This window comes from Galeopterus variegatus, unplaced genomic scaffold, assembly GCF_000696425.1.
Source record: "Galeopterus variegatus unplaced genomic scaffold, G_variegatus-3.0.2 Scaffold358, whole genome shotgun sequence".
NCBI classification, from domain to species: domain Eukaryota; kingdom Metazoa; phylum Chordata; class Mammalia; order Dermoptera; family Cynocephalidae; genus Galeopterus; species Galeopterus variegatus.
This window is the reverse complement of record NW_007726469.1, coordinates 750,874-778,511: the sequence shown is the minus strand read 5'-3', so window position 1 is coordinate 778,511 and position 27,638 is coordinate 750,874. Positions and strand designations below refer to the sequence as shown.

At 40.5% G+C, this 27,638-nt stretch overlaps 1 protein-coding gene across 1 annotated transcript in view; it reads left to right on the top strand.

Annotated features, from left to right (window-relative positions):
* LAMC1 (laminin, gamma 1 (formerly LAMB2)) overlaps positions 1-27,638 on the top strand; it is a gene marked incomplete at its 5' end in the record, with an annotated part of 123,366 nt that overhangs the window by 63,072 nt on the left and 32,656 nt on the right. The window contains 7 exons of the mRNA XM_008567949.1: positions 15,220-15,524; positions 19,560-19,690; positions 21,915-22,081; positions 25,313-25,501; positions 26,288-26,405; positions 26,786-26,884; positions 26,975-27,111. Coding sequence (XP_008566171.1) covers positions 15,220-15,524; positions 19,560-19,690; positions 21,915-22,081; positions 25,313-25,501; positions 26,288-26,405; positions 26,786-26,884; positions 26,975-27,111 — 1,146 coding nt within the window. The remainder of the gene's footprint in view (positions 1-15,219; positions 15,525-19,559; positions 19,691-21,914; positions 22,082-25,312; positions 25,502-26,287; positions 26,406-26,785; positions 26,885-26,974; positions 27,112-27,638) is intronic.

The following is a 27,638-nucleotide window of genomic DNA, read 5'->3' as shown; positions in this document are numbered from 1 at the left end:
GGGAAGCGAGTCTCTAGAGGGGACCCAACCCCCGGGCGGGAGCGCCGCCATGCTCCCAAGCAGCGCACTCTCCAGTGCGCCACCGGGCCGGCCCTGGAAAGGAACATTTAATATTTACCTGCCAAACTGCTATTTTTCCAATTGAAGAGAAATTTAAAGCAAAGAAGTTTCTGAAATGACAATGTGCATTAAAAGGAAGGTGATTTAACTAGGAAAGATCTTATTTTAAGATGACTATTTAATTTATAACACTAAATACACCAATAATTTTGATTCACATCTGGTTGAAAGTTTTGACTTTTTTGCTGTGGCAGATTATCAAATGTTCTACATTGAGGCTGTATTAGGAAGTATTCAGTTTTTAACCTCAGTCATTAGGAAAAATAAGCGGATGCTTGCATCTAGGAGTGCGAGATTATTCACATATAGTTTAGGGAGATTTCATACATCTTAGATATTTGGTAGGGGACATGATTTAATCAGGAACACAACAGTAGCAACTCTAAGCACAGCCTGTGAGAGGTGAAGGGTTGTGAAGAGCACACACTTTGGTTTCTGCAGGGGAGTGAACAGAGCATGCATTTCCATTCCTCTGCACAGAGGGTGGATGAATGAAAATTGAAGACGGGGGTGTATTCGTTTATACTTATCTTATGAAGGCATCTGCTCACAATCAGTCCTTGTGGAGGGAGCGCCAGCTGGCAGGGTATCCTCATGATGTAAATTGTCCATCCGCTCAGGAGACCAGAAGGACAAGGAGGCCTTGTGTGAAGGACTGAATTCCTACCCAGAGGACAAGGGAGGGAGGTTCTTGTAGAGATCTAAATAAGACCTACTTGCATTTTCCACTTTATTTGTAGTTTTCAACATGTCATTTTTCCTGCTACCCCAGCTACGATTGCTGTTTGACTTGATTAATCAGTTTCCCTCCTTTCACTGCTATGACTGCTTACTAAGGCTCCACTTGGAGTGGGTCTGGTGGGTCTGGTCAGTGGTGCCTCTCTTTCCAACAGTGGTGTTTTCCTTGTGATTCTGCTTGACTGGTTCATTTTCTGGAGCTGCATAAGAGCTAAAGAATATTACAACAGATTTGACTTTTGAAATGAATCAAATCTCCATCCCCTCCCCTTTTCTCTGCTCATCTTTTTGCCTGTTTGTCAGGAAAAAAAAGTTACTGTTTTTTTTTTTTTTAAAACAATTCTAGGTATAAAATGCTTTTGAACTGTTAGTAATCTTGTAAAATTTCTGAATAAACTTCCTTCCTCTGCTGCCTTTGTGACAATAGAGAACAAATTCAGATTGCCTTGGACCAAATTTTATGCCCAGCAGAAGAGAGGTAAAAGAGGTTTTGGTAGAAATTTTCACTTGCATTTCTTTTTTTTTTTTTCCTTTTTGTCTTTTGCGCTCAGCCAGTGAGCGGGAACCGGTCTCCACATGGGATCCGAACCCTCGGTGGGAGTGCCGCCGCACTCCCAAGCAGCGCACTCTCCAGTGCGCCACCGGGCCGGCCCTCACTTGCATTTCTTAGATCAGGGGTTGGCAGACTTTTTCTGAAAGGGCCACATAGTAAATATTCTAGGTCATGCAATGTCTCCCACAATTGTTCGGCCCTACCCTTATGTCCAGAAAGCAGCCATGGACAATGTACAAACAAATAGGTGTGCTTCAGTAAAACTTTATTTACAAAAAATAGGTGGTGGGCTAGATTCAGTCTGTGGGCTATGGTTTCCCAAGCTCTGTTTTAGTGTCTAGGTTACTGAAGGTGCATCCTAAGGCTTGAGTCTGGAAGGAGGTGCAATCAGTGATTCAGAGTGTTTCTAAAATGCAAAGAAGTGAAAGCACACCCTATAGATTAGGTGTGAATGTTGTGAGATAATTTAAAATCCAGAATATAGTCTGGACTTGTAGAGTATTCTTATAATTCTTCAGTCTCGTTCTCTCCCCTTAATCTTCCTCTTTGTCCCTCCCCCTTCCCCCCTCTCCTATCTATATGGACAGCAGGTACTGTACTCTTAAGCCCTCCTTTTATATATATTTTTAAAATACCTGAACTTTCTTCTCTGAAAAGTAAATATTTCTACACTGGTCTTTAACCAACAGAATGTAAAACCCTCCCTGAAAATGCCAACAGTACCCGACACAGACTGGGATTAAACAAGTCTAGGCTTTGAGACAAAGAAGAAAAAGTGTTTTCTTATCTTTTTGAATGTACTGAAGCAGAAGTTAACTCTTTGCTTCCAGATTTGTCCCTTACCATTGAGAATTGCTTGTGGTCCTGCATCATTTTTTTAAATATTAATAATTATTGGTGGGGAGGGGAGGGAGACAGGAGCCAGAGTGGGTGGGAAGTTTGGTTTACAGGGAATCTCAACCAATATCTGCATGTAAAGGATACTATTGTGAAATCCCCAGCAGTAGGTGGGTTTTCTAAAAATGTTTCTATGTGCCTGAGAAGTAGGGTCTTGAGGATACAAGTTGAATGATAGAGGAAACTGGCATGGAGAAAAGTTTTGGGGAGTTTAGGTTTAGCTGGTCCAGTCATCCCAACGAAGCCTGGTTGGATATAGAGTGAGTAGCCCCTGTGGAGTTTAACATCTGTATGTGTCTTAAAGAAGATAGACTGTTGTTATTCTGGTTCGCTGCTTATACCTATGCTTGACATTAGCAGTAAATTTTACTTTGAGATGCATGATTTGTGAAAGTCAGAGTGTCTGCTCAGGAGAGCCCAGGTTCATTCTACAGAGCAGCACCAGGGTCAGAAGCCTTTTTCTTCCTAAACCTTTAAAGGTTGAGAACCAGGATGGAGAATAGTATTTAATAGAGAATATTTCTCAAATGTAATTGTACATAAAAATTGCCTACAGTGCTTTAAAAATTACAGATTTGGGGACCTCACGTAGAACTTGTCGAGACAAGGCTTAACAGTTTGCATTTTTGAAAGGCTTCTAGGTGATTCTAATGGCTAGTTTGGTACGTTATCGTAGGCCAGATTATGGGCACTGCTGTAGCAGGAAAGCTTAGACCTGGGTTGGCTCTAATGGGAAGGGGCTTTCCAGAGCCCCTGTGCATTTTGAACTGTTTGGATACCAGAAAGCTCTTTTAGTCTGGCTGCTTACAGTGATCCTGGAAATGTCCATTACTCCTTCTCTCTTGAGGGGAATCTTTGGGAAGGCTGTCCCAAAGAGCTTCACTGTGAGCTAAAGTGTACCTCCCAGACCCACTGTAATCCATCAGTACCACCAGAAAAAGTCCTCACTGGTCAAGGTAAACCCAGCTGTTACACTGAATCATTCCCATCAACATAAAACATGCCATCTGCCCACCTTCGAAAGCGGTTTCTTCTTGAACCCCCTCTTTTACCCTCCAACTACCACCTCATTCTTCATGGCAGAATTACTTGGAAAATGTCTTTATCAGCTGTCTCCAATCCCCCTCAACCCACCATTCTCTCTGTCGTTCTACCAAACCATGTATCAAGGTTAGCAGTGACCTCCTGGTTATTAAATCCAGTAGCAAATGCTCGGTTTTCATCTTTCTTAAACTTTCAGTGAGAGTATTCGATTCAATTGATTATTCTCTTCTTGGAAATTCTGGAATTCTCCTCTGTCTGTACTCTTTATACTTCAGTAGCTATTTATTTTAGTTCTCCTTTGCTAGGTCCTCCCTGGCTCCCCTGGCTCTAAAAGTTGGTATGTCCCAAGACCTGGTCCATCTGCCTCTCATCTGTATCCTCTAATCCCATGGCTTTGAACACTGACTGTGTGCTGATGACTTCCAGATTTCTCTCTCCTCCTTGGACCTCTCCTTGAACTCTAGACTTGTATGTCTTAACTGCTGACTTGACATTTCCACTCAGATGTTTCCTAGGCATCGCAACCTGATCACATCCGAAACAACCCAGTTTCCTTGCTCTCCATCCCCACACCTGTCTCAGTAAATGGCAGCTTCGTCTTTCCAGTTGCGTATGCCAGAGTTTTTACCCCACATCCAATTCGTCAGTGAAACTGGTGCATTCCAATTCGTCAGTGAAACTGGTGCATTCCACCCTCAAAATATGTCTGGAGTCTGATCACTGCTCACTACTTCTATCCTGGACCAAGCTACCATTATCTCTTGCCTGGATTATTACAAAAACCCCTTAACTAGTTTTGTTTCTCTATAGTCCCCTCTATGGTTTTTTGTTAATACAGCAGCCATAGTTATGCTTTTAAAATACTAGTCAGAGCACAGTACTTCCTTGTACAAATTCTCCAGTGGATTTGTATCTGATTCAGAGTAAAAACTGAGTCTTACAGTGGCCTACAAGGCCCTATGTGACGGGCAGCTTCTCCCTCCCTCCCCTCAGCTTCTCTGATTCTACCTGACTCACTCTTGCTTTCACAACACTGACGTCCTCACCACTCCTTCAAACTTGCCAGTGTGCAACTCCCTCAGGCTATTTGCATTTGTCATTCCTAGAATGCTCTTCCCCCAGACGTTGCACTGTTTCACTTCTTCTAGTCTGTGCTCAAATGTCACCATATCCGTGTTAGCAAGGCCATCTCTGATAGCACTATATTAAATAGTGCTCTTCCCCTCATACATTCTATCCCCACTTTGTTCTTCACCATCATCTGACACATAAAATTTTTATTTTTGTTTTTGTTTTTAATCTATCTTTACACTACTTTGCTCCCTACTGGACTGTAAGCCCAGTGTAAGGTGTGACCTTGTCTGTCTGATTCTCCCCAGTGCCTGGGACAGTCACTGGCTATAATAGGTGCTCAGTAAATATTTGTTGAACGAATGGAAGAATTTAGACTTCAACAATTATCAATACCAGTCGTGGCTGTTAACCTTGACCTAATGGGTGCCTCTGGTAAGAAATCAATAAGCATTTGTGGAAACTGAGAAATACATTTCAGTATTTAAGATACCTTATTATATTTGTAGTTATTTCTTCTTTTTGCAGATAGATGCAAATGTACATGATCTAGGGGATTTGGGGGCCAAGTTTATTAGGAATTAAACCATAGAGTAAAAGGCACTCTAGCAAAATGAAGGATTGGAGTATTCTAAATAGCTTGTCACAGTGGACTTTTGCTTAAATTCATTTAGCAAATAGTTGTTGAATGAATAAAAGTACACGATTCGTCAACTTTCTGTGATTGTGTGTGATTGGAAATTATTGAGTTGGCCTTAGTCTATTATCTATCATTATGACTAGATATTTGAATCTCTTTTTTTCCAATCACATTATTGTTTTTGCAGTATTCTTTTACCATGCTTTGCCCTCCTGTTATAGAAGAAAGTCAAACTATAGCCAATTCTCAATAGCATATTAATGTCACAGAACAAGAAATAGCTTCCCATAAAGTCATGGTGTCTTTCTTTTTCATATCTTAACAATTATACATTTTTAAAATAGTGGATTTTACTTACATAGCTTATATTTCATTGCCTTTTCATTTATTTTATTTCTTTGCTGTTATAATTAACTTGTTTGCTTTCTTTATGTGACACCATTAAACTTTACATGTCAGTCAATTCCTTGTACAGTTAGAACTTTGTGCAGCAGAGTGAGTGAATTTTTTCCTCTGCTTGGATGAGTGGGAGTAAATGCTGGCTTCACTCCTACAGCTTAGCTCAAGGATTTTAGGCATGTTTGTGACCTACTAGCCTGAATTAGGGCTGGTATTGAGTCTTGTAAGCATGAGGTTTGGGTTAAAAAGGCAATATTCCCCAGTTCTTGGCTTGGAATTTCACTTGGGAGTCTTTTCTCTTTTGGTGAAGATATCAAATAAAATGGCAAAGATACCCCGATTATGATAAATTTATTTTATGTTTTGATCATGGAAAATGTCCGTAGCCTCTAACAGTGATTTGTACCTATTTGAAATTACCCTCCAAGCATGTTTGACATTCTGGTGTTCAGTTAAAAAAAAATTCTCTGTTCACATAATAGCTGTCTTATGATCTCATTTAATTACCATGTTAGGTCAAATCATTTTTGGCCCTTCAGTTTGCTGAAGAGTATATGGCATTTTTGGATGTTGCAATTGGGCAATGCAAGAAGAAAGATTTTATTCTTTGAAGATTGCTACACTAGGTTAGTGCTGTGGTCTTAATCAGCAGTAGCATCAAGTGCTGTTTGGGGGATGACAGAGAGAGAGTAGAACTGTCTTCTTTGGCTTAAACTTTACATTTGCTACTTTATGGAAAAATCTGATTTCCATAACAGATTTTGGATTTATTTCCCCCAAAATCATACCATCTATTTCAAAACTTTTGTTTTCCTCTTAGCTCATAGTCATACCACTGTTTTTGTAAGTAGCCTTTGGTATAAAATTTTACTTGCTTTTCAAAAAATCCTAAAGTGGTTATCTTTACTTACTTCTTTTCTCCTATCTACCTGCTTTGTTATATTTCATATGACAGCATAGAATTGAAACTCCCCATATCCCAGCTGTGCTCATCTTAGCATGTCTTTCTGTCATTAACAGTGGTACAAGTGTGAGAGGAAGTGCTTATTACATGTACTTGGAAAACAAGACTGTGAAAGACTTTTGTTCATTCATTTGAAAGGGACGCTTTCTCAAATTGTAAGTTCCATTGCATTTGTTGTAATAAATTTAGTTAAAAATTACTATTTCACGCGATGCTGTAAAAATTGCTTGTCCTCATGTGTAAGTTGTACTGATTTAAATGTACTTTCTATGGGATTGTCTTCTTGTACTGTTGGCATTTGGCTGATTGGCAAGGGAAGAGCCATTCAAAAGGAGCACTGAAATTTAAGGGAAAGGAACAGGATAATAAGTTTTTAAAAACAATCTATTTTGAAGAAGAGTTTTAGGCAATAGAAACTAACCCTTCAACAGGCAATTAGGTCTGAGGTTTTCAGCAGTTGTAATGACTCCACCGTATCCCATCACCTCAACACATTCTGTATGTGCTCAACTGTTCCTCTTCGTGCTTTCTGATCACCCGTCTGTGCCTGCTCAAGGATCCACATTCAGCATTAACTTGGCCCCTAAGTTGTCTTAATTAGTAAGGCTCTATTTATGCAGTTGGTCTGCTGAGGTGGAACAATAACAGCTGGTATGCAGCTGGACACGTTGTCCTGGGAACGCTTGTTTCAGCCAGCAGTTATGCTAACAAAATTGAAAACGTTTTCAAATAGTTGCTTTCTGTGACTACTGTTTGTGTTGGCTGTTTGGAGAATCCCATGTAGTAGCCTAAACATACACCAGTTCTAACTGAGTTTGTGCTACAACTTTATTAAAGTTTTATATTCCTAAGATCAAGTCTGGCTGCAAGGAGGACATTCATTTTCTGCTTTCTAAAGAGTTAGAACGATAGTGAAACAGTGATTCCTAATTTGATACTTCAGAATGAACTAGTTTTTTTCTTCTAAATCAAGCCACCGATGGAGATTTTTGAAATTTTGTAAAATTCTGTATAGTCATTGTCATTCATTACTAAACCATTCAGAAGGTTGTTTCACAAGATCCTCATGGAATTCTTGTGAGCTGCAGCATAACAGAAGCATTTATGTTCTTCAGCAGTCACACTTGAATGCAATTCTAAGACAGGAAGGGTTTCTCCCCTACTCAGAGATGAGAAATACTTTACCACGTAGGAGGTTAAACAGAATTCCTTGGCTTGGCCTTGCGTGAGCAAAGGCTGGATTCTCATTGTTCAGGCAGACCCCTCCCCTTCTCTCATTCCCGCAACCAGCATGAACTGTAGGATCAGAGCAGGAAGTATGAGTTAATTTTGTGTGTTTCATTCTGAACATCTGCACTTGAGGTTTTTTTTGTTGTTTATGGAAGCAATGTGGCGGGGGGCAGAGGGGCAGTAGAACATTCAGAAGCTAAACATTTTCTTAAAGGTGTGTATATCCATGGTTAGTCTTCATGTGTATGAGTGTGAGGTGAGGAGTGGAGGATGTTCTAGTTGTGTAGTTGTTGGAATACATGCTGAACTGTACTCACTGATTTCCTTAGTCATTTGGCTTGGCTAGTTTACCTTAAAGGCATGCTTTCCACTTTTGCTTGCTGTTACAGTGTGTTGATAATATAGTAGTGTCATTGCACTGGAAATCAGCAGACCTGGTCCTGTTTTTTATTCACCTACCCACTTACTGGATCCTCTTTTCTTCATCAGCCATGAAATGAGTGGGACGGACAGATAAAGAGCAGGGAAGTGCAGTGTGAGAGAGAGAAGATGGTAGCTCTCAGTTGTAGCTTTTTAAAATAAAAAGGAATAAAAACAAGCTCCTTAGTTTTCTAGTTCTTGGTTATCCATGGTTAATAGGTAATTCTGGATAACACAGATAACTCATACCTTGGCCCCTCCCTTCTATTATCTGTATTTGCTTCCTTATTTATCCAGACTACATTCCAAATTTCTTGAAGTAACTTTAATTCCCTTGTCTTGTCTTTATATTACACTCGTAAAGGGGGAGCTAAATGCTGCTGTACAAAATCACACCGCCACAGAGATATCCGTACAAAGTCATGACCTCCTACCTCTTCTCTGCCACCTTGGCTTCGCCCTTTCTTTTCTGTAGTCAACTTTTTTTGCTGGCCTTCAAGTTTCTACACTTGCTTCATATGTTCCCCACCCAACATTCCTCACTGGCTTTGCCCCCAACCTTTAGCAGGTACCCTTGATTTTCATTACACAGAAGAAAAAAAAGTCATCATTACTGCTGTTTTAATTTCTGTCTTTTAAGACCTATGAAGTTACTTGCATGTGCACCCAGACAGAAAGCGAGGAGGCAGACTTCCTCCAGTGTAGAGCAGCCCTCCAGCCAGCACTGAATCTCATTCTTGTTTCCCAGCCTGTGTTTTCATCCTTTCCCTCTCTATTGACTTGAGCACAGCAGCATTTAATACACCCTCATCTCTTCTATCTAAGAAACAGTTTGTACAGAAAAATCTTTCCTTGACCCTATGTCCTCACCAACTATCATCTTCTCCTCGTTCTCCTCCCCTTTGGCCAGATGTCATGGCAGGGTGACTGCAGTCACTGTGTCTGTCTGCCATTCAACCTTGATTCCAACGCTATGATACTTGCCCTTGGAACTGTTTTCAGGACAGTGGCGACCTCCTTGTGTCTTGAAGCCGATGGACACTTCTTAGTCATTACCTTACTTGACTCTCAGCAGACTTTTCCACCGTCAGCGAGTCCCTCCCTATCAGCCTCTTTTCCTGCTTCCGTGACATTTGCACTGTTTTACTTGTCCTCCCTCTGGCTGCTCCCTCACAGTCTCCTTTGTCATCTCATCTTCTGCCTGAGCTGTATGTGTTGGTGCTCCTCGGGGCTGGTCGCACAAGTTAAATCTCTTCTCACATAACACACTTGCCTCAGGGATCTCAACAATACCCAAATCTTCAATATCTAAAACATGCTAATGAATCTCAGATTGGTATATCTAACTCCGATGTCTCTCTTGTTCCTTCAGACCCCTCGCATTCAGCTCCCCAGTAGACATTTCCTCCTGTGAAGGTGACCTGCAAGCACCTCAGAACTAGCGTATCCGAAATTGAACTCCTGCCCCCTGCCCCTGCCTCCAATCCTGCTGAGCCTCCTCTGTTCTCTATATCAGGGAATGGCACTACTCTCCATTTGGTTACTTTTAAATCTGTACTATTAATCCTTCCACCTCATGGAATGAGGATAAGAAGCTCTGACAAGGAAACAGAGGACCCACAGTGTACAAGTAGAGGACGCCTTCAAAAGTGACTCTCAAAGCCCCTCACCCTCCATCAGCTACCAAGTTACTATTAATGCCAGCTTCCTATACCTCACTCACATCCTTCTATTTCTTTCCATTCCACTGTCCCTGTTCTCAGTTCAGCCTCTGTCATTTCTTCTACATTACTGCCACATCTTCTTAACCTCCCCATCTTTAGCCCCGTCCCTTCCAACCTAATCTCCACACTATGGCCATAGTGATCTTTCTAAAAATCAAATCTGATCATGTGTTTCTTGGTGTAAATCCTTCCATAGCTGGCCATTGCCCTTAAGTTCAAGTTGTTCCCTAACATGCCGTCAGGCCTGGCATGCTGTACTTTTTATTTCCCTCATCTCCAGTCACCCTCTGTGGTTCCAGCTAGCTATGCTACACATCTCTCATTTTGCCAGTGATCACTACTCTGTGTTCTCTGGACTTTCACACATGCTTTTTTATCTGCTCTGACAATTGGTCCCTGTTTGCTTAGCTAATTCTAAGCATTCCTCAGGTCTTGCATTTAGATGCCACTCCCTCTCGGAAACATTTCTTGACCTCACAAATCTGGGTTAAGTGACCTTCCTCCCTGCTCCCCAGACGCAATGCACTACCCCTGTCATAGAATCATCACGTGGAGCTCAATGGTTTGTAACCACTCCTTGGTGACTGCAGCTCTGGGGGCAGTGCACGTGGCTGTCTTGTGAGGACGTGTGTGAGCCTCTGGACAGACACAGGGCTCCTTTTCCTCTTCCAACTGTGGTTATAGGTTAGAATGAAAAAGGCAGCTCTGAAGATGAGACTTAGAGCCAGCAAGGCCTGGCCAGCACCTGCAAGCTAGGCTGCTGCAGAGTTGAATGCTAGCAAAATTGCTTTTTGGACATTTTGCCCCCTGTGGCTCTGCGTCTGCAGTTGCAGCAAGAGTGGCCACATATGCCTGTTTGACTCAGAGTGTGGCATTGTAGTGCAGGTTTTGGTCTGAACACAGGATACCCTGATCCATTTCAGCTTCTCTCTGTTAGCCCAGTCTGCTGCAGGTTGGGTTGCTAAAGAACAGTGAGCTGTCAGAAAGGTAGAGAATAGAAAAGCAAGGGTAATGTGTAATCCATAGGTTAGTGAGTAAGACTTTGAACATCCCAAGCCACCAACTCCTGAGTAAAACTAAATTAAGACATAAAGAACAGTGAGCTGTCAGAAAGGTAGAGAATAGAAAAGCAAGGGTAATGTGTAATCCATTGGTTAGTGAGTAAGACTTTGAACATCCCAAGCCACCAACTCCTGAGTAAAACTAAATTAAGACGCTTTGGAATGTCTGAAGTGGGGAATGTCTGAAGTGCCATAGATACTGTGCTATAATCCCACTCTCTTTGAAAGGTGACATCTTGACATTTTTGATACAATAAAGAAATACAGGTTAAACTTGCATTATTTTGGTAGGTGGGATATAAAACATTTTTGTATTACCTATATCCAGGCAAATGTACTGTCTCCTAGGTAGAAGATCCGTATTTGTATAATATCCTTTAGCAACTATACCAAATAATCCCTGGAACAGTCAGGTCTTTATGTGCAAACATATCCAGGGTCCCAGTTCTGCAATTTTCTTCATCAATCCTATTATAATAATGCTTTATATTTGTAGAATTTTATAATTAATCAAGTGTGTGCAAGATCTTAGTTTGATCTTCCACCAACTCGGAAATCATGCAGGTGGTAAATGAAGGAGCCAGAACCTGAACTAAGGTCTCACAATACCTAGGCCCAGGTTCTTTCTATCATGTCACATGGCTTTGTGTTAAAGATTGTATATATGTGAGTGAGTTTCATGTATGTGGGGGACAGTTAATCAAAGCTCTGGACCAGTTGAGAAATAGAGTCAGATAGGGCTATTCATATCAGTTTTACTGTAGGTAAAGCTGGGTTGAAAAACGTGGCCTGGACACATGGCTTCCATGGGTTTTCTGCTGTTGCACCCCTGAGCTGACTTCACCCACCCAGGTCCAGCAGCAGGAAGCAGAGGCTCCCACTGCACAGAGACAGAGCCACTGTCTTGCATTGAGGAGTGCAGGAGAGGAGAGGACAGCTCAGGTGGCAGCTGTAGAGAGACAGTGAAGGGGATTCTAAGCCACACACGAATAATCACCCCTTGTCTCTTGGGACTAGAGGGTACGATGAACAGAGTGTGGCAAAACTCTGCCCTCAATGCTTCTAAGAGGGCAGGAGTTCCCTTTCTGTGGGCTTTATAGGAGAGGGCTAGGTGGAGTTAATTCACTTGGGAGTGGGAGAGCTATAAACTCCTTAAAAGTACAGGGATCCACTACGTCCAACACATCCTATCCCCAGCATATATAGCATAAGGCTGAGCATGTAGTGGTCCCTAACAGATACCAATTGACCAAACTGCAGCCTTAACTATAATGGAGGTAGCAAAGCATAGGTGATATTAGGGATAGGAAGACCCAATGTGTGAATGAGTGGTGATTAAAAACGGTTGCACATTATCTTTTTTACCTATCTGAAGACACACAGGCTGGCAACCAAGCCGTCCCAGTCATAAAACCATGCTCTGGCTGTTGTAGGGAACAGTCTGACCCAGTGACTCTTCTTCCAGAGGGAGGATAGCCATCGACTCCCCGCTTTTCCTGCCCTTCCCTGCTCAGAGCTCACTTCTCGTATATTCTCTTTGAACATATTCAGACACAACCTCTTTAAACCTCCTTCCTCCTTTTCTGTCTCCCCCCCCATCTCTTTGTTCAGCTACTGAAGGAGATTTTTTTTTTCCTTTTCTATTCTACTCCCTGCTCCATCTCCCAAACACTGTCCTTCCTTTCTCAAATTTCTGTTTCTTAACTTGGTAGATAAATAGAAGAATAGTGCTGATAGTATTTTTCTTGCATCAAGAGTTATGTTATCCTTAATAAAGAATGAGTTTCTAGGGCCGGCCCGTGGCTCACTCGGTAGAGTGCGGTGCTGATAACACCTAGGCCATGGGTTCGGATCCTATATAGGGATGGCCAGTTAGCTCAGTTCGGAGAGCGTGGTGCTGACAACACCAAGTCAAGGGTTAAGATCCCCTTACCGGTCATCTTTAAAAAAAAAAAACAAAAAAACCAGAATGAGTTTCTAAAAGTCTTGCAAGTGCCCAGAAGACCCATTTAGAAAGCAAATATATATTTTTATATCTTTTAATTAAGCTTTTGCTGAAACATCAGCTTTAAGAATAAATGTGCTTTTTCTTCAGTTATATTTGTGTTTTATTTAACAGTATATGTATAATACTAATATATACTACCAGCTTTTTTACATTTATTTTTTAATTTATCAACATGCAGTATAGTTGATTTTTGTGGCCCTTTACCAATTCTTCCCTTTCTCCCCTCCCTCTCTCCCCTTCCCCCCATCAACATCATATTTGTTCACTTATAACAAGTTCAAGGAATTATTGTGATTGTTGTGTCTTTTTTTCCCTCCATTTATTTGTTTGTATATTTATTTGGTTATCTTTATTAGCTCCCACATATAAATGAGCACATGTGGTATTTCTCTTTCTGTGCCTGGCTTATTTCACTTAACATAATTTTCTCTAAGTTCATCCATGTTGCTGTGAATGGTAGTATTTCATTCTTTTTTACAGCAAAGTAGTAGTCCATTCTGTAGATATACCACATTTTCCTTATCCACTCATCCAATGATAGGCATTTAGGCTGGTTCCAACTCTTGGCTATTGTAAATAGCACTGCAATAAACATGGGAGTACAGTTATCCCTTTGACATAATGATTTCCATTCCTTTGGGTGTATGCCCAGCAGTGGGATAGCTGAGTCATATGGCAGATCTATCTGAAATTGTTTGAGGAACCTCCATACCATTTTCCATAATGTCTGCATCATTTTGCAGTCCCACCAACAGTGTAGGAGGGTTTCCTTTTCTACACATCCTCGTCAGTATTTATTATTCTCAGTCTTTTGGATATTAGCCAGCCTAACTAGAGTGAGATGATATCTCAAAGTGGTCTTGATTTGCATTTCCCAAAAACTGAGTGATGGTGAGCATTTTTTCATGTGTCTATTGGCCATTTGTGTATCTTCCTTTGAGAAATGCCTATTCAGCTCCTTTGCCCATTTTTTAATCAGGTTACTTGGGGTTTTTTTGCTGTTAAACTGCTTGAATTCCCTGTTTATTTCAGATATTAATCCTTTGTCAGATGCATATTTTGCAAATTTTTTCTCCCATTTTGTCTTTTCACTCTGTTAATTGTTTCTTTTGCTGTGCAGAAGCTTTTTAATTTGATATAATCCCATTCATTTATTTTTCCTTTGGTTGCCTGTGCTTTTGGGGTCCTATTTGTAAGGTCTGTGCCCAATGCTACTTCCTGAAGTGTTTCCCTTATGTTTTCTTTTAGGAGTTTTATTGTTTCAGGATGTATATTTAATTCTTTAATCCATTTTGAGTTGATTTTGTTATATGGTGAGAGATACAGGTCTAGTTTCATTCTTCTACATATGGATGTCCAATTTTCCCAGCACTGTTTATTGAAGAGGCAGTCACTTCCCCAGTGTGTGTTCTTGGTGCTTTTGTCAAAGATCAGATGGCTGTAAGTGCGTGGGTTGATTTCTGGATTCTTTATTCTGTTCCATTGGTCTTTGGGTCTGTTTTTATGCCAGTAACATGCTGTTTTGGTTACTAAAGCTTTGTAGTATAGTTTAACGTCAGGCAGTGTTATGCCTCTGGCTTTATTTTTTTTTGCTCAGGATTGCTTTGGCTATTCGGGGTCCTTTGTTATTCCATACGAATGTTAGAATTGTTTTTTCCATTTCTGAGAAGAATGTCATTGGTATTTTGATGGGCATTGTGTTGGATCTGTTGATCAGTTTGGGTAGTGTGGACATTTTCACAATGTTAATTCTTCCAATCCAAGAGCATGAGGTATCTTTCCATCTTCTTGTATCCTCTTTATTTTCTCTCAACAGTGATTTGTAGCTCTCATCATAGAGATTTTTTCACATCCTTGGTTAACTTTATTCCTAGGTATTTTATTTTTTTGGTGACTGTTGTAAATGGGATAGCTTTCTTGATTTCTTTTTCTGCTAGTTCATTGTTGGAGTATAAACATGCTACTGATTTTTGCATGTTGATTTTGTATCCTGCAATATTGCTGAAATTATATATCAACTCTAAGATTTTTTTTGTAGAGTCTTTAGGCTGTTCTATATATAATACTACCAGTTACAAACAGTTTCAACAATGCATGTCATGAACAAGCCATTATGAGCCAAATTATTAACCCAACTGTAATTTGTCATTTTGTGGGAAAACGTATACTGTTTCAAGTTATGTAATGGCCCATTGGACACAAGCAACATGTGTGTTCTGGAGTCTTCTTAGTCTAATGTGCACAGAGTGATTTATATCCTTTTTGACAAGTTCCGTACCAAACTGGAAGTAGAGGGGATTTCTTATCTTCATACCTATGACTTTTGAACTTTGATGTGTTTATCCCATAGGAAAAGCTTTTGACATCACCTATGTGCGCCTCAAGTTCCACACCAGCCGCCCGGAGAGCTTCGCCATTTACAAGCGCACGCGGGAAGATGGGCCCTGGATTCCTTACCAGTACTACAGTGGCTCCTGCGAGAACACCTACTTGAAGCCAAACCGTGGCTTCATCAGGACAGGGGGGGACGAGCAGCAGGCCTTGTGCACCGATGAATTCAGTGACATTTCTCCTCTTACTGGGGGCAATGTGGCCTTTTCAACCCTGGAAGGAAGGCCCAGCGCCTACAACTTTGACAACAGCCCTGTGCTTCAGGTAGGCACTCACGGATTGGCTTGGGAGCCAGTTAGTTCTACCATGTACTAGTTGTGGGAAGATTATCATAGTGGACCACGGGCCCCACTTCTAAGCTGCGGGGTACTAGTAGAATCTATTCCAGTAAGACAGACAGCTGGATTTTGTTCTGCTCTCCTGCGCACTATTAATAAGTGAAGGAGAATAGTTTTATTTCTACTGCCTGGGTGATATTTGTTCTTATGCACTTGCAAATGCATCCTAGGATGTAAACTTTAGAAGTTTTTTTAAAAGTTGGACAATTTTAACTTCAGTTTCTGTACTTTAGGTGGAAGCATTTTGCTTCTAATCTTTTGAAGAGGGTAATTGACCTAATCTACCCAGTTTTCTTGCATCCTCTCTTACCTCTTCTTTCATATGACAAAATAAAATGTATTTTTTAAAATTAGCTGGGGGAACAGTTGAAGCAAGATATTTAATAATGTCGCCTTCCTTTATTATTACACACAAAAAATTTTGATTGGGTCTGTCAAGGCACTGTTGCCGATCATTATGAAAATTCCTCATCACCTAAAAGGACAGGTGTTAGTAACAGGATATTAATCTAGGTACCCTTGGTATTGGGCTTAAGCATCATGATAGAAACCTATCCTTGTGGTTAACAATAGAAAAAATAAAAGATTTCTTTTTTCTCATGAATTCTATATGCATATTCCTTATGCACCATAATATGGAATCATTCTGTATTGCTTAGGTTCCTGTGAACGTCACATATGTTCTGGCTGTGTGACTATAGAAATATTAGCAAGCCCCATGCTATTCTTGGCACATTAACACAGAATTGGAGACACTGCTATCATGTGGCTGAAGTTAACATCTGAATGGGGGCAGCTTATATTAATCGACTGAGACAAGAAAGACTCGATATGGGTTTGCAAATGCTGTGTACATTTTATGAAAAGCTGTTGTGATTTTTAAATAGGAAACCCCCCCGTTCTTCTGGGCTCTCTACTTTTACATCTTCTCATTCTTTCTTTCCGGAATTTATTAGTATGTTGAAGGACTCTTTTTTCTAATTCAGTTGTATGCTTTTGGACAGTGGGAAAAGATAAGAATATATTTCTCTGTGGGTCCAGTTGCCCCTTTACATTGTATTTCTGTAGCTTGCTGGGAGTTCATGTGAAAAGTACTTGGTAAACTCTGAGGTTATGGTGAGCAATGAGTATGTTTGCAGAGGTCTTTTAGAAAAGTGGTTTTTGCAATGGAGAGAAGACATGTTCAAAATAAATGACAGAAAGAATAGCTGATTTTGACAGATGATAAAGCAGAAGACTGAATGCCTAGGGCAGAGTGATCTCCAAATACACTTGAAGTTGATCAGCTAGCAAACATTCGCCATCCTTGTTTCTTTCTACAGCCAATTATAGTATTTTTCTGTCCTGGAGAGGGAACAGTGTTGTCAGTAGGAAAAAGTGTTGACAAAGTTGTGATTGGTTTTCTGGCACTCTTGCTAACTGTATGCCTTTTTAGCCTATCTTGAGCAGTTTTTCCAGCTTTAGGAATTCTGATTTTTGCCACTCTTTATGCCATAGAAACTAGTGAGACTAAATGTGGTAAAAATGCTATGGACATCTGCATAGATTTAATCATTTGGTTTCATTATGCAGTAATATTAATTATGTGTCTCTGGATGTGAAAGCTCTGGCTCTGACATCCACTTGCCAAGGAGTTTGAGCTGATTTGACTTTTAGCTGATCTGATAATGCAGAGAGGCAGGTGCCCTTTTCTCACTCCCTGTTCCTCCTTCCATAGGCTGCAATCTCCCAGATGGGGGAGGAGACCATCGTGGTTTCACTGTGTAGAAGTATTACTAAGCATGTATTGATTTATAATAATAGCGATTAGTGTTTATTATAGCACTTACTATAGTGTGCTATAATGTGACAAGCTCTGTTCTAAACCCTTAGATATATTAACTCATGTAACCCTCACAATAATTCTGTAAGGTAAATACTTTCATTATCTCCATTTTACAGATGAGGAATCAGAGGCTTAGAAAGGATGTAACTTGCCCCAAATCACACAGTTTTAAGTGGCAGAACTGGGATTCAAGACCTATAAAGTCTAGTTTCAAGTCTGTTCTTTTTAAGATGGCCTTTATAGGAAAAAAAGTGGCTTGACTTCAGCCTTTGAGAATCTTTTATTCAAGGAGAGCTGTGATAAAGAGGAAGCCTTTAGAAGATATAATAAGCATTAAACACATAGGTATGTTTAGCTGTTTACATTACAGACAACTAAAAGGTTCCTACCATTGTGGTCACGAGTGAGCGTTGTTATTGGAGTTCCAAGTTTGGATACGGTGAAATCATCATCTCTTCTTTCTAATTATATTTGGAGGCTTCGCGGAGATTAGCTTTTATGAACCCTCCTTGTTGTTCTCTGTGCAGGTGTTTGGCATGGTTTAAGGCAGTGCTTCTTAATCAGGGGTGTGCCTCCCAGTCTCACATGGAGCCTTCTGAAAACAGAGACGCCGGCACCTCTGCTCTTGCTTGTTCTGTCTCCAGAGGTGGTTCTGATGTGCGATCCCTAGGAAAGACTTAAAGGGAAATGCTATCTTCGGGCAGTTATATGTAACACACCACCCCAAAACTTAATGGCTGTAAAACCACAAGTTGTTATGTCTCATGATTTGATGTTAGCCTGGGCTCACTCACCTGGCTGGTCAGTTGGGAGCTGGGTCTCTTTCCCTGGGGTCTCCCATCCTCAAGAAGCTAGACCAGGCTTCTTCACGTGATGGTGGAAATTTTCCAGGAGAGGGAGTCCCTGTGCACAAGTACATGTCAAACCTCTCCTTGTGCGTCACATTTGCTGGTGTTTCCTCAGCCCAGAGTCAGCATGATAAGGGCCTGCCCAGGGTGTGGACTCTGGCAGACATGATTCATTGGGATCATTATTGTAATAGTCTACTGCAGATGTGAACATCTGGCTAAAATAAGCTCATTGAAGGGCATTTATATATAAGGGCTTAGCTCTCATAGAACCTAGGGGGAAGTGAATAGCCTTCATTGCTGTCTTCTGCCATTATTGTACATCTAGGAACTTGATCAGTTGTGGTTTCTTCAAATTCATTCACTCTCAGCAAATATTATTTGCACACCTACTGTATGCTAAATACTAGGGAAACCACCATGAAAAAAACAGACACATATTTCTTGCCCTCATGGTACATACAGTTGGGGGGTCGGGGGGGAGTATATAGAAACAGACAATATAAATAAAACAGGAAAGGGAAATAGGGTGTTAGGAAGGGGTAGCAGTTTTAGTTAGGGTAGCCAAGGAGTGCCTCACAGAGAAGGTTCTGGCCACACATCTGAGGTTCTGGCCAGTGTACTGATTTATTACTTTGTACTTGGGTGTCTCTCCCGGATCTGTTAGTAGTGGACTGGGTGTGGAGGGAGGGATAGATGGTACAAAATGGGCAGGGGGAGACTCTGACCAGCATGTCTAATACAAGAGTTGTGCTCCATGAGCTCTGGGCTGGTCACTCTGACTCGATGTGGGTTGTAGATATGGGATGTAGAGAAGGGACAGGGGTATTGAGTACTGAATATATGCTAGGCATTTAAATGGGTATTTAATTTAAGCCTCTCAACAGCATTGTGAAGAAACAGTAGTAGTATGGTTGCTTTCTGGGACTTGACTCGATGTGGGTTGTAGATATGGGATGTAGAGAAGGGACAGGGGTATTGAGTACTGAATGTATGCTAGGCATTTAAATGGGTATTTAATTTAAGCCTCTCAACAGCCTTGTGAAGAAACAGTAGTAGTATGGTTGCTTTCTGGGACGCTGAGTCATAAAGTAACACCTTCAGTCAAAGAACGGAAGAGGCAAGAAGTAGAAAAATACTAGGAAATTAAAGGAGTCATTGATTTAGTGCTAGGAGAGGATATAAGTTAAATGATGCACTCACTGTTTAGAGAATTTTGTTGCATTTGTCTCTCATCTTCAGTCCCTCTACTTCTGCTGTTTCTGTTTTTGTTTTTGTTTCCTGACAGGAATGGGTAACTGCCACTGACATCAGGGTAACTCTCAATCGCCTGAACACGTTTGGAGATGAAGTGTTTAACGACCCCAAAGTTCTCAAGTCCTATTATTATGCAATCTCTGATTTTGCCGTGGGTGGCAGGTAATTAATCTATGAAATAAGCCTCATTGAAAGCTATTGGAGCTTTGGTATAGAAGTGAATGTAGCAATTTGTTTATAGCTATATTAATGCTGTTAGACTTTTCCTTCACCAACAGCAGCATCAGCAGTACTTACTAAGTGATAATGCATATCTGGAAAGACAGGTAGTAACCTTAAATATTTTTCTTGTCAGATCTTCTCATTATTATAAACTAAGCAATTAGGTTTTCCATAACCTTGTCAAATCAACACACTTTAGTGAATTCTTATTGACCATTTAAGTGCAAAGCTCTATGGCAGGCACTGTGAAGCTACTGAAGAAGGGTAAGACTGACCTACTGAGAACATCCTGACCTTCTAGGATCCTACAAATGAGTGGGGCAGGCAGTGCATGAATATGTGAAAATTGAAATACTAGTGCAGTCACATGTTTTAAATAAAAAGGTAGGGAAGGTGCCGTATATCAAGAATGATACAGAACTGTCAAGCTAGAGAAGCAGATGGGATCTGAACTGGGTCTTGAAGAATAGATAGGATTTGGATAAGGAGGGAGGACGTCTGGCTTGAGTGTAGGTGGATGGGCGTGTCATGTTAGAGATGGTAGAGTGTAAACCTACTTGACTTAAGGAAAATCTGTTACATGAATTTGTAGAGTTGTAAACCAGAAAGGTGGTTTGGTGGCAGAGACCTTAGACAGCAGGCTAAGAATCTTGGATTTATATCCCAAGTATTAGACTATGAGATCTCAAGAGCAGAAAATTATTTTTGTATGCATGTTCCTGGTACAGGATGGATGCTCAGTGAAAGTTGTTGGGACTGGGGACCAGTGAGAAATCAGGCAAATTTTTTTTGAGTAGGGCTGTGATATCAAAACAGTTAGGGGCAGGCCAATTAGCTCACTTGGGAGAGTGTGGTGCTGATAACACCAAGGTCAAGGGTTCAGATCCCTGGACTGGCCAGCTGCCAAAAACAACAACAGCAAAACAGTGGAGTAGGAAGACCAATGTTCAGGCAGGGTCAAAGTAGAGTACGGTGGAGAGAACTTATATTCCTGTTATGAGGTGTCGTACAACACATTACCTGACCTTAGGCTGGTAATACTAGTATGGAAAGGAATATATAGATGCATATTATTGTGAAGGAAGAATTATCAGGACTTTAGTCAAAGATGATTTTACGGTTTAGTGATCAGGAGAATGGTATTTTAACAAAATAAATGAAGAAGATGAGCTAATTTGGGGGAGATGATGAGTTTAGTCGTAAACGTGTAAAATTTGAGGTCATGGGGGACACCTAAGTTTGTGCCGCAGGCTAGGACAGGAGCTTGGGAGAAAGATGAGAACTGGAGACCTGAATTTGGAACTCATCCTGGTATGCTGTAGATGATCCCCAAGTGTTTAAGTGTATTATCAAATGGTCGTTGAAGCTATGGAACTGATTGCTATCTTTAAGGAAGCAAGTGAAGAGAATGTCACTGCTCCACAGCACGCATTAGTAGTATTCATGGGAATTTCCATGAATCCTTAGTTTTATGATCACACTTGCACCTAGGAGATCCTTCAGGGGTCTTTGTCCCAAACAACCTGTGGGAATATCAGTCTGATCAGACATTCATATGGTGGTGAGGTATCTAATACCATGTTCAGATTGAAATACTTTTAAATCATTATGGCAGACAGTTGCTGATATTTATTGACTTACGTACCTGTGCAGTCCTGAGCACATAAATAAAGCAACTCCTTGATCCTCCCAATAATTCTATGAAATAGACATTATTGTCATCCCTTTTTTCCAGGGAGGCACAGAGGTTGTTAAGTTACACTGGTAAGTGACAGGGAAGGATGTCAAGCCAGGCAGCCTGGCTTCAGAGCTCACAGTCTTTTCAACCACTATACGCTGCTGCCTCCTGACACACAAATTTGACTTCAGGAATAGACCCCACAGGTATCCTCAGAAATCGTTAGGGACTTTCTTCTATGTCTGGTTAATGCCCCAGACATAGCAATAAAGCTAGCAATTCTTTTTCTTATTTAATTTATCTTCATCCTTGAAAATTGAAATAGCCATTACTTAATCTTGCTCAGTTCCTCAGTTGAGACTTTTGAATGGCAAAACTCAAAAACATTCTAAGGTTGTTTTTAGTTCTCTGGTTCCTTAGTTTTTCGGCATCATTTCTGGGACTTTGCAGCACTTTCATTCTTTGGGGTGATTCTTCTCTCCCCAGGTGTAAATGTAACGGACACGCAAGTGAGTGTGTGAAGAATGAATTTGACAAGCTGGTGTGTAACTGCAAACATAACACGTATGGAGTAGACTGTGAGAAGTGTCTTCCTTTCTTCAACGATCGTCCGTGGAGGAGGGCAACTGCCGAGAGTGCCAGCGAGTGCCTGCGTGAGTGCCCCAGTTGTCTTGAGGACTCCAGAGGTGGGAGAAGGAATGGGTGACCTCTTTTCATTCCTCCTTGAAAGGAAAATTCTGCAAGGCAGCGCTTCTTTCATAATTTGAGAAAGTAGAATGGTAAACTGCATGCACGTCAGAGGAAAATCATAGATGAAGGCAACTGGCTGTAAAGACAAACTGTGCTGGTTTTGTGGGGTTTTTTTCATGGACACACAGGCCAGAGTGAAAGCAGCATCTTCATGATTTTGGAAATATGCTTAGATCCATACACAGGGCCAATGTAGCCTACTCTGAAATATGGCTTTTCTAGTTTTTTCTTTGTTGCCTTTTAAAATATTCTTTTTTTTTTTTTTTTTTGAGTTTTGAGCTTGATTTCAATCTCCCATAACAAAGTCTGGTAAAGAAAATGAATGAACGTTACATATTTGACAAGTTACACAATATATATAAGGATTGTTATACTTGAAAAGAATTATGTAAAGTTAATGTTTAAAATATTTACATTAATGGTGCTTTGTAGACTACTTAATAGTCTTTTTTTTTTTTTGATTCTTTAAAAAGATCAATAAAATTTGCAAACCTTTGTCTAGACTGACCAAGAAAAAGCAGAGAAGACAGAAATTACTCAAATCAGGCATACAGCTGGGGCATGGCAGAGCAGTTGCTTCTTCCATTGTACTGGAGTGGGCTTTGAGGAGAGAGAAGTCCTCTTCTTTTTTGGGTCTCCACAGGTGACTCTCCTTGTGTCACTGCAGTCAGGTGTCTCATGGGCTGCCTGCATGGCAGCTGCGGCTGCTGCTGTGGAGTTGAGCAGCTTTTGTGGCAGCCATGGCTATGGGCCATCTCTGAGGAAATGGTGTTTTCAGCATGCTCCTTGCTTGTTCACTGGCAGGGGATGCTCCCCTCAGCTCCTGCCTAAGGACCCAGGGTGTGCCCTGTTTCTTGCCTGTTTCTGGGTGCAGGGGTAGGCCACCTGTGAGGAAGTGGTGTTTGGTGTGTTCCTTGCCTGTTTCCCTGCAGGGGATGCTGCCCTCTGCTCCTGCCTAGGACTCTGGGCATGCTCTGTTTCTTGCCTCAAAATATTCTTTCTACCAGTATTTATTTACTCAAGCACCCAAGGTCATTGACTAATGTGTTAGGTATGAGGAGTTCTAGACTAAAACTTCCATTCAGAAGATCGTTTCTCAAAATTATCTTTTCCTCATTTCACTAAAACGTGCAATGGGGAGAATTTTCCCAATCTCCTCATGGAGAGGTGGGCGGCTTTGGGAGGAAGAGTAGATCCTAGTATCCCTAGAAAAGGGTAAAATGAAAAAGGTAATATGTTGTTTATCTCTTCATAATGTCCTGGTTTATTTTGAACAGATGCAGAAAGAAATCTCAGGAGAAAAGAACTATGTAATCATAATTTGCCAAGGACTTGAAAGTAACAAACTTTTAAAGCAGCTATAATTTTCTTATGTCCTTAGAAATAGTCTTTATCATATGCTCTTGAGAATAAAGGGAATAAGAGAGAAGACACCATCAACTTCCAAAAATTATTGGCAGAAACCTTGAGAAGGGACCAGTATCTTGACTCATAACTATTTCCATTGAGCTGCCTAGAGCTTATTTTCTAATTCATTTTTTCTTTTCCTTAACAAATCCCAGATTTGCAAATAAATTGACAGCCTCCGCTAGCATTCCTCAGCACTTGCTTGAGCTTCTTTAATTCCATTTCTGAATGTAATGTCCATTGTTAGAAGTGATAAAGACTGGTGAAAGAAAAAATGAAATACTCCTAGGATGTGCCATTTAAGTAAATGGACATGTGTTTGAAGAAAATTCTGCTTAGTGATATCATATTTTGAGTTTATTCATGAAATTATAAAAATAAAACAAACAAAAAGAAAAAACATGTCGCCAGCTTACCACTAACAAATGAACTGGATACTGTGGCTAAAGGACTGTGATGCAAAACTAAGTCGATTTGCTCTCCTCCTTGGTCTCTTCTGCATTGTGATGCTTCCAAGAGTGGCATTTCTGGATGCTGTAGTATTGCCAGGATGCTGGGGATAGGAAAGAGAAATTTATAGCTGTGTCTTCTCTTACCAGCTGTTAGTGAGGGAGCTACAGCACCTGCTTTCACTGTGGATTGGAACATTGTGGACACGGAAATTATTCTGCTTCATAGTCTCAGATCACCAGAACTTTTATGTGGGGTGAGGCATAATCTAGGGTAGCTTGAGGGAAGAGAAATTGCTAATGAAGAAGGCAAAGGGAGCTGTAAAACTAACAACAAAACTCTAATTTTTGGTGCCAGTGATTCAAGTTTCTAAAAAAAGTTTTCAATGTTAATACTATTAAAGAACTGATTGTAAGGAAAGGAGGGGGAAAAAAGAAAACAGGTATAGTCAAATAATTTTTAAAAACTGCTAATGATGTTCTGCTCTATCTGAAACCAAATGAAACTTTATTTTTATTCAGTGCTGAAGATACTATCTATACTTTGGGAGGAATGAATAATTCTGAGAAAGTCACCTAAGTATAAATATAGTAAAGAATTTTTGGACTATAGATACTTGTTCTTAAAATATGTTTGTGCTCTGCAGAAACGATGGTTATTTAATAGATAACCCAGTTTGAATTGTGGCTCCCCTGTAGATGGATGTATGTAGAGGATCTAGATTTCCCTTGAATTCTGCCTACATCTGCAGAGGCACTAATTTTAACCCATGTGTCTCAGGTTACTGTACTGTGGATAGGCAAGTAGTCTGGCACTTTGAAAGTTAGTGTCTTAATGTATTTGAGTCATCTGAGACCTATAAAGTTAAAGTAAATTGAAGCCTATATATAAATTGGCACCTTGTTCTTGAAGTTGGTTCTGAAATCAATAAAGATTCAGGAAAATTGTAATTTGACCTGGCTTTTACTTATATATGAACAACTACCTGGAGGAGATTTTTTTCTGAGTATAGGAATTCCTTGTATTTTCTGATGGTGCTATTTTTTAAATAAGAATGAACATTTCTTAGTAAACTGATAATCTGGCTATTTAAACCTTTTATTGACATACATTTTTTTTTTTTAAATGAACCGTGTATCTGGTGGTCGTTCTCACTCGCCTACCCCCTGTCTGTCGCAGAAATGTGGGAAATTATGGTTTGGTCTTCTTTGAGTTTTTTTAAGGGCTGTTCTTAAAGATACGTGGATCTGATGTAGTTTGTATGTTTTGGCCAATAGCCTGTGACTGCAATGGTCGATCGCAGGAATGCTACTTTGACCCTGAGCTATACCGTTCCACTGGCCATGGTGGCCACTGTACCAACTGCCGGGATAACACAGATGGCGCCAACTGTGAGAGGTGCCGAGAGAACTTCTTCCGCCTTGGAAACCACGAAGCCTGCTCTCCATGCCACTGTAGTCCTGTTGGTAAGTGACAGAAAGGATCGCTTCAGCCTGATGGATTGAAAGACAAAAGAAGAGTTCCCTGTACCCCCAGAGAATAAAACTTTGTCTGCTAGGTATTTGCACAGCTAAGCATGGAGATGTGTACATTACTGTAACACATAAATGATTTGGGAACTGACTCTACTCCCCCATCTCCTACTTCCACTCTCTTTAACCAAATTGAACTTTCAGATGATTTTCTGGTGTAAAGTATGGGGTGGCCTGAGTAATGGTTCTGTAAATAATTAGCAACAGGATCATAGAGACCACTTGAACTTTGACTGTAAAAGGTTAACTGCTTTGTGAGTTCTTCCTTCTTAATGATTTTGTTTAGTCTAATCTCCATAGAGGGCTGAACATGTTGAGGGTTTTCAGCATGTTGGTGTGTGTCCAGAGATGCATGGCATCTTAGTCCCTTCTACTTTTTCAAGACTTTGAGCTTTAGTTTTGTCGTTCATGCCTGTATATACTTACATTCTAGACATGGGTCTTAAGCAGCTTGTGCTTGCCAGCAGAGAAGCACTTGGCCTTGGGTACGGAGTGATTTGCAAGTGTTTTTCAACATCGATGAGTAGATTCATTTTAGGGTGTGTCCAAAAAGTTAAAATGTCATGGCTTAATAGGGTATGATTTTGAGAGTGTTCTCATTTAAAATTTGATTTTTATTTTGTCTGTGACCATTTAGAAATTACATATTGCTTCTCAGGCATTGCTTTTACTTACTTGTCTGGCCAGGTTTGTGGTCACAACGAGCTCCTTAACTTTTAGGTTCTCTCAGCACACAGTGTGATAGTTACGGCAGATGCAGCTGCAAGCCAGGAGTGATGGGTGACAAGTGTGACCGTTGCCAGCCTGGGTTCCATTCGCTTACTGAGGCAGGGTGCAGGTAAAATGTCTTCAAAACCAAAGAAGGGGGCAGAATCTATATATAGTCAATTTATAATAGTAGATCTTGTGGCTTATTGGCAGCAGCATGAACATTTTTCCCATAATAATTGTCAAGAAGATTTGAGATAGGCTGTAATGACGAGCCACTAGGGGTTTGTTTTGTACAGAGGGTAATCAAACTTTTTAATATCTAAATATTATGGTTATCATAGACTGAAACCAAGTTCTAATATGAAAATGAATTAGGATTCATTTCGTTCTATATGTGTTTCTTTTTTTAAAAATCTGTTAACATGTAAAATAAAAGGTTAACTTTGAGTGGGATTTCTTTTCTCCCTTCTCTTCTCTTATTGTTTTATTCCATTTTCCATCAAATAGGCCATGCTCTTGTAATCCTTCTGGCAGCATAGACGAATGCAATGTTGAAACAGGAAGATGTGTCTGCAAAGACAATGTCGAAGGCTTCAATTGTGAGAGGTAGCTCATGCTTCTGTAGCTGTATTGTGTTTTCTCTGCTATTAGATTTCAAGCAAAAAAGATATAACTGATCGTGTCAATCTTTTTCAGATGCAAACCTGGATTTTTTAATCTAGAATCATCTAATCCTAAGGGTTGCACACCCTGCTTCTGCTTTGGACATTCTTCTGTCTGTACAAATGCTGGTGGCTACAGTGTTTATTCTATATCCTCTGCCTTTCAAATTGGTAATTTAGACATTTCCCCCAAACCCCCTAGGATTGTGAGACTAACAATATTTTTTTTAAAAATCAGTAACTCTTTGAGGGTTTTTTGATGGTGGCAACACTTCATGTTATTTAATGTGCATGATTTTTCTTGTTGGCGTTTTAATTTAATGAAAACATACATATGGGTTAGTAATTTACTGTAGTGAGTACAAATGTTACACAAGGATACTTCAAAAAGTTCATGAAAAAAATAGAATTGAAAGATAATACAAATCTTTCCACAAACTTTTTGAATTACCCTCGTATAAATATTAATAAATCAAAATATAGCTTGACGGGCTGGCCCGGTGGCGCACTGGAGAGTGCACCGCTTGGGAGCGCGGCAGCGCTCCCGTCGAGGGTTCAGATCCCATGTGGAGACTGGTTCCCGCTCACTGGCTGAGCGCGGTGCAGGTGCAACTCCGAGGGTTGCGATCCCGTTGCCGGTCCCCAGTATGGGCGTGACACCAAGGGTTGTGATCCCGTTACCAGTCAGTAAAAAGAAG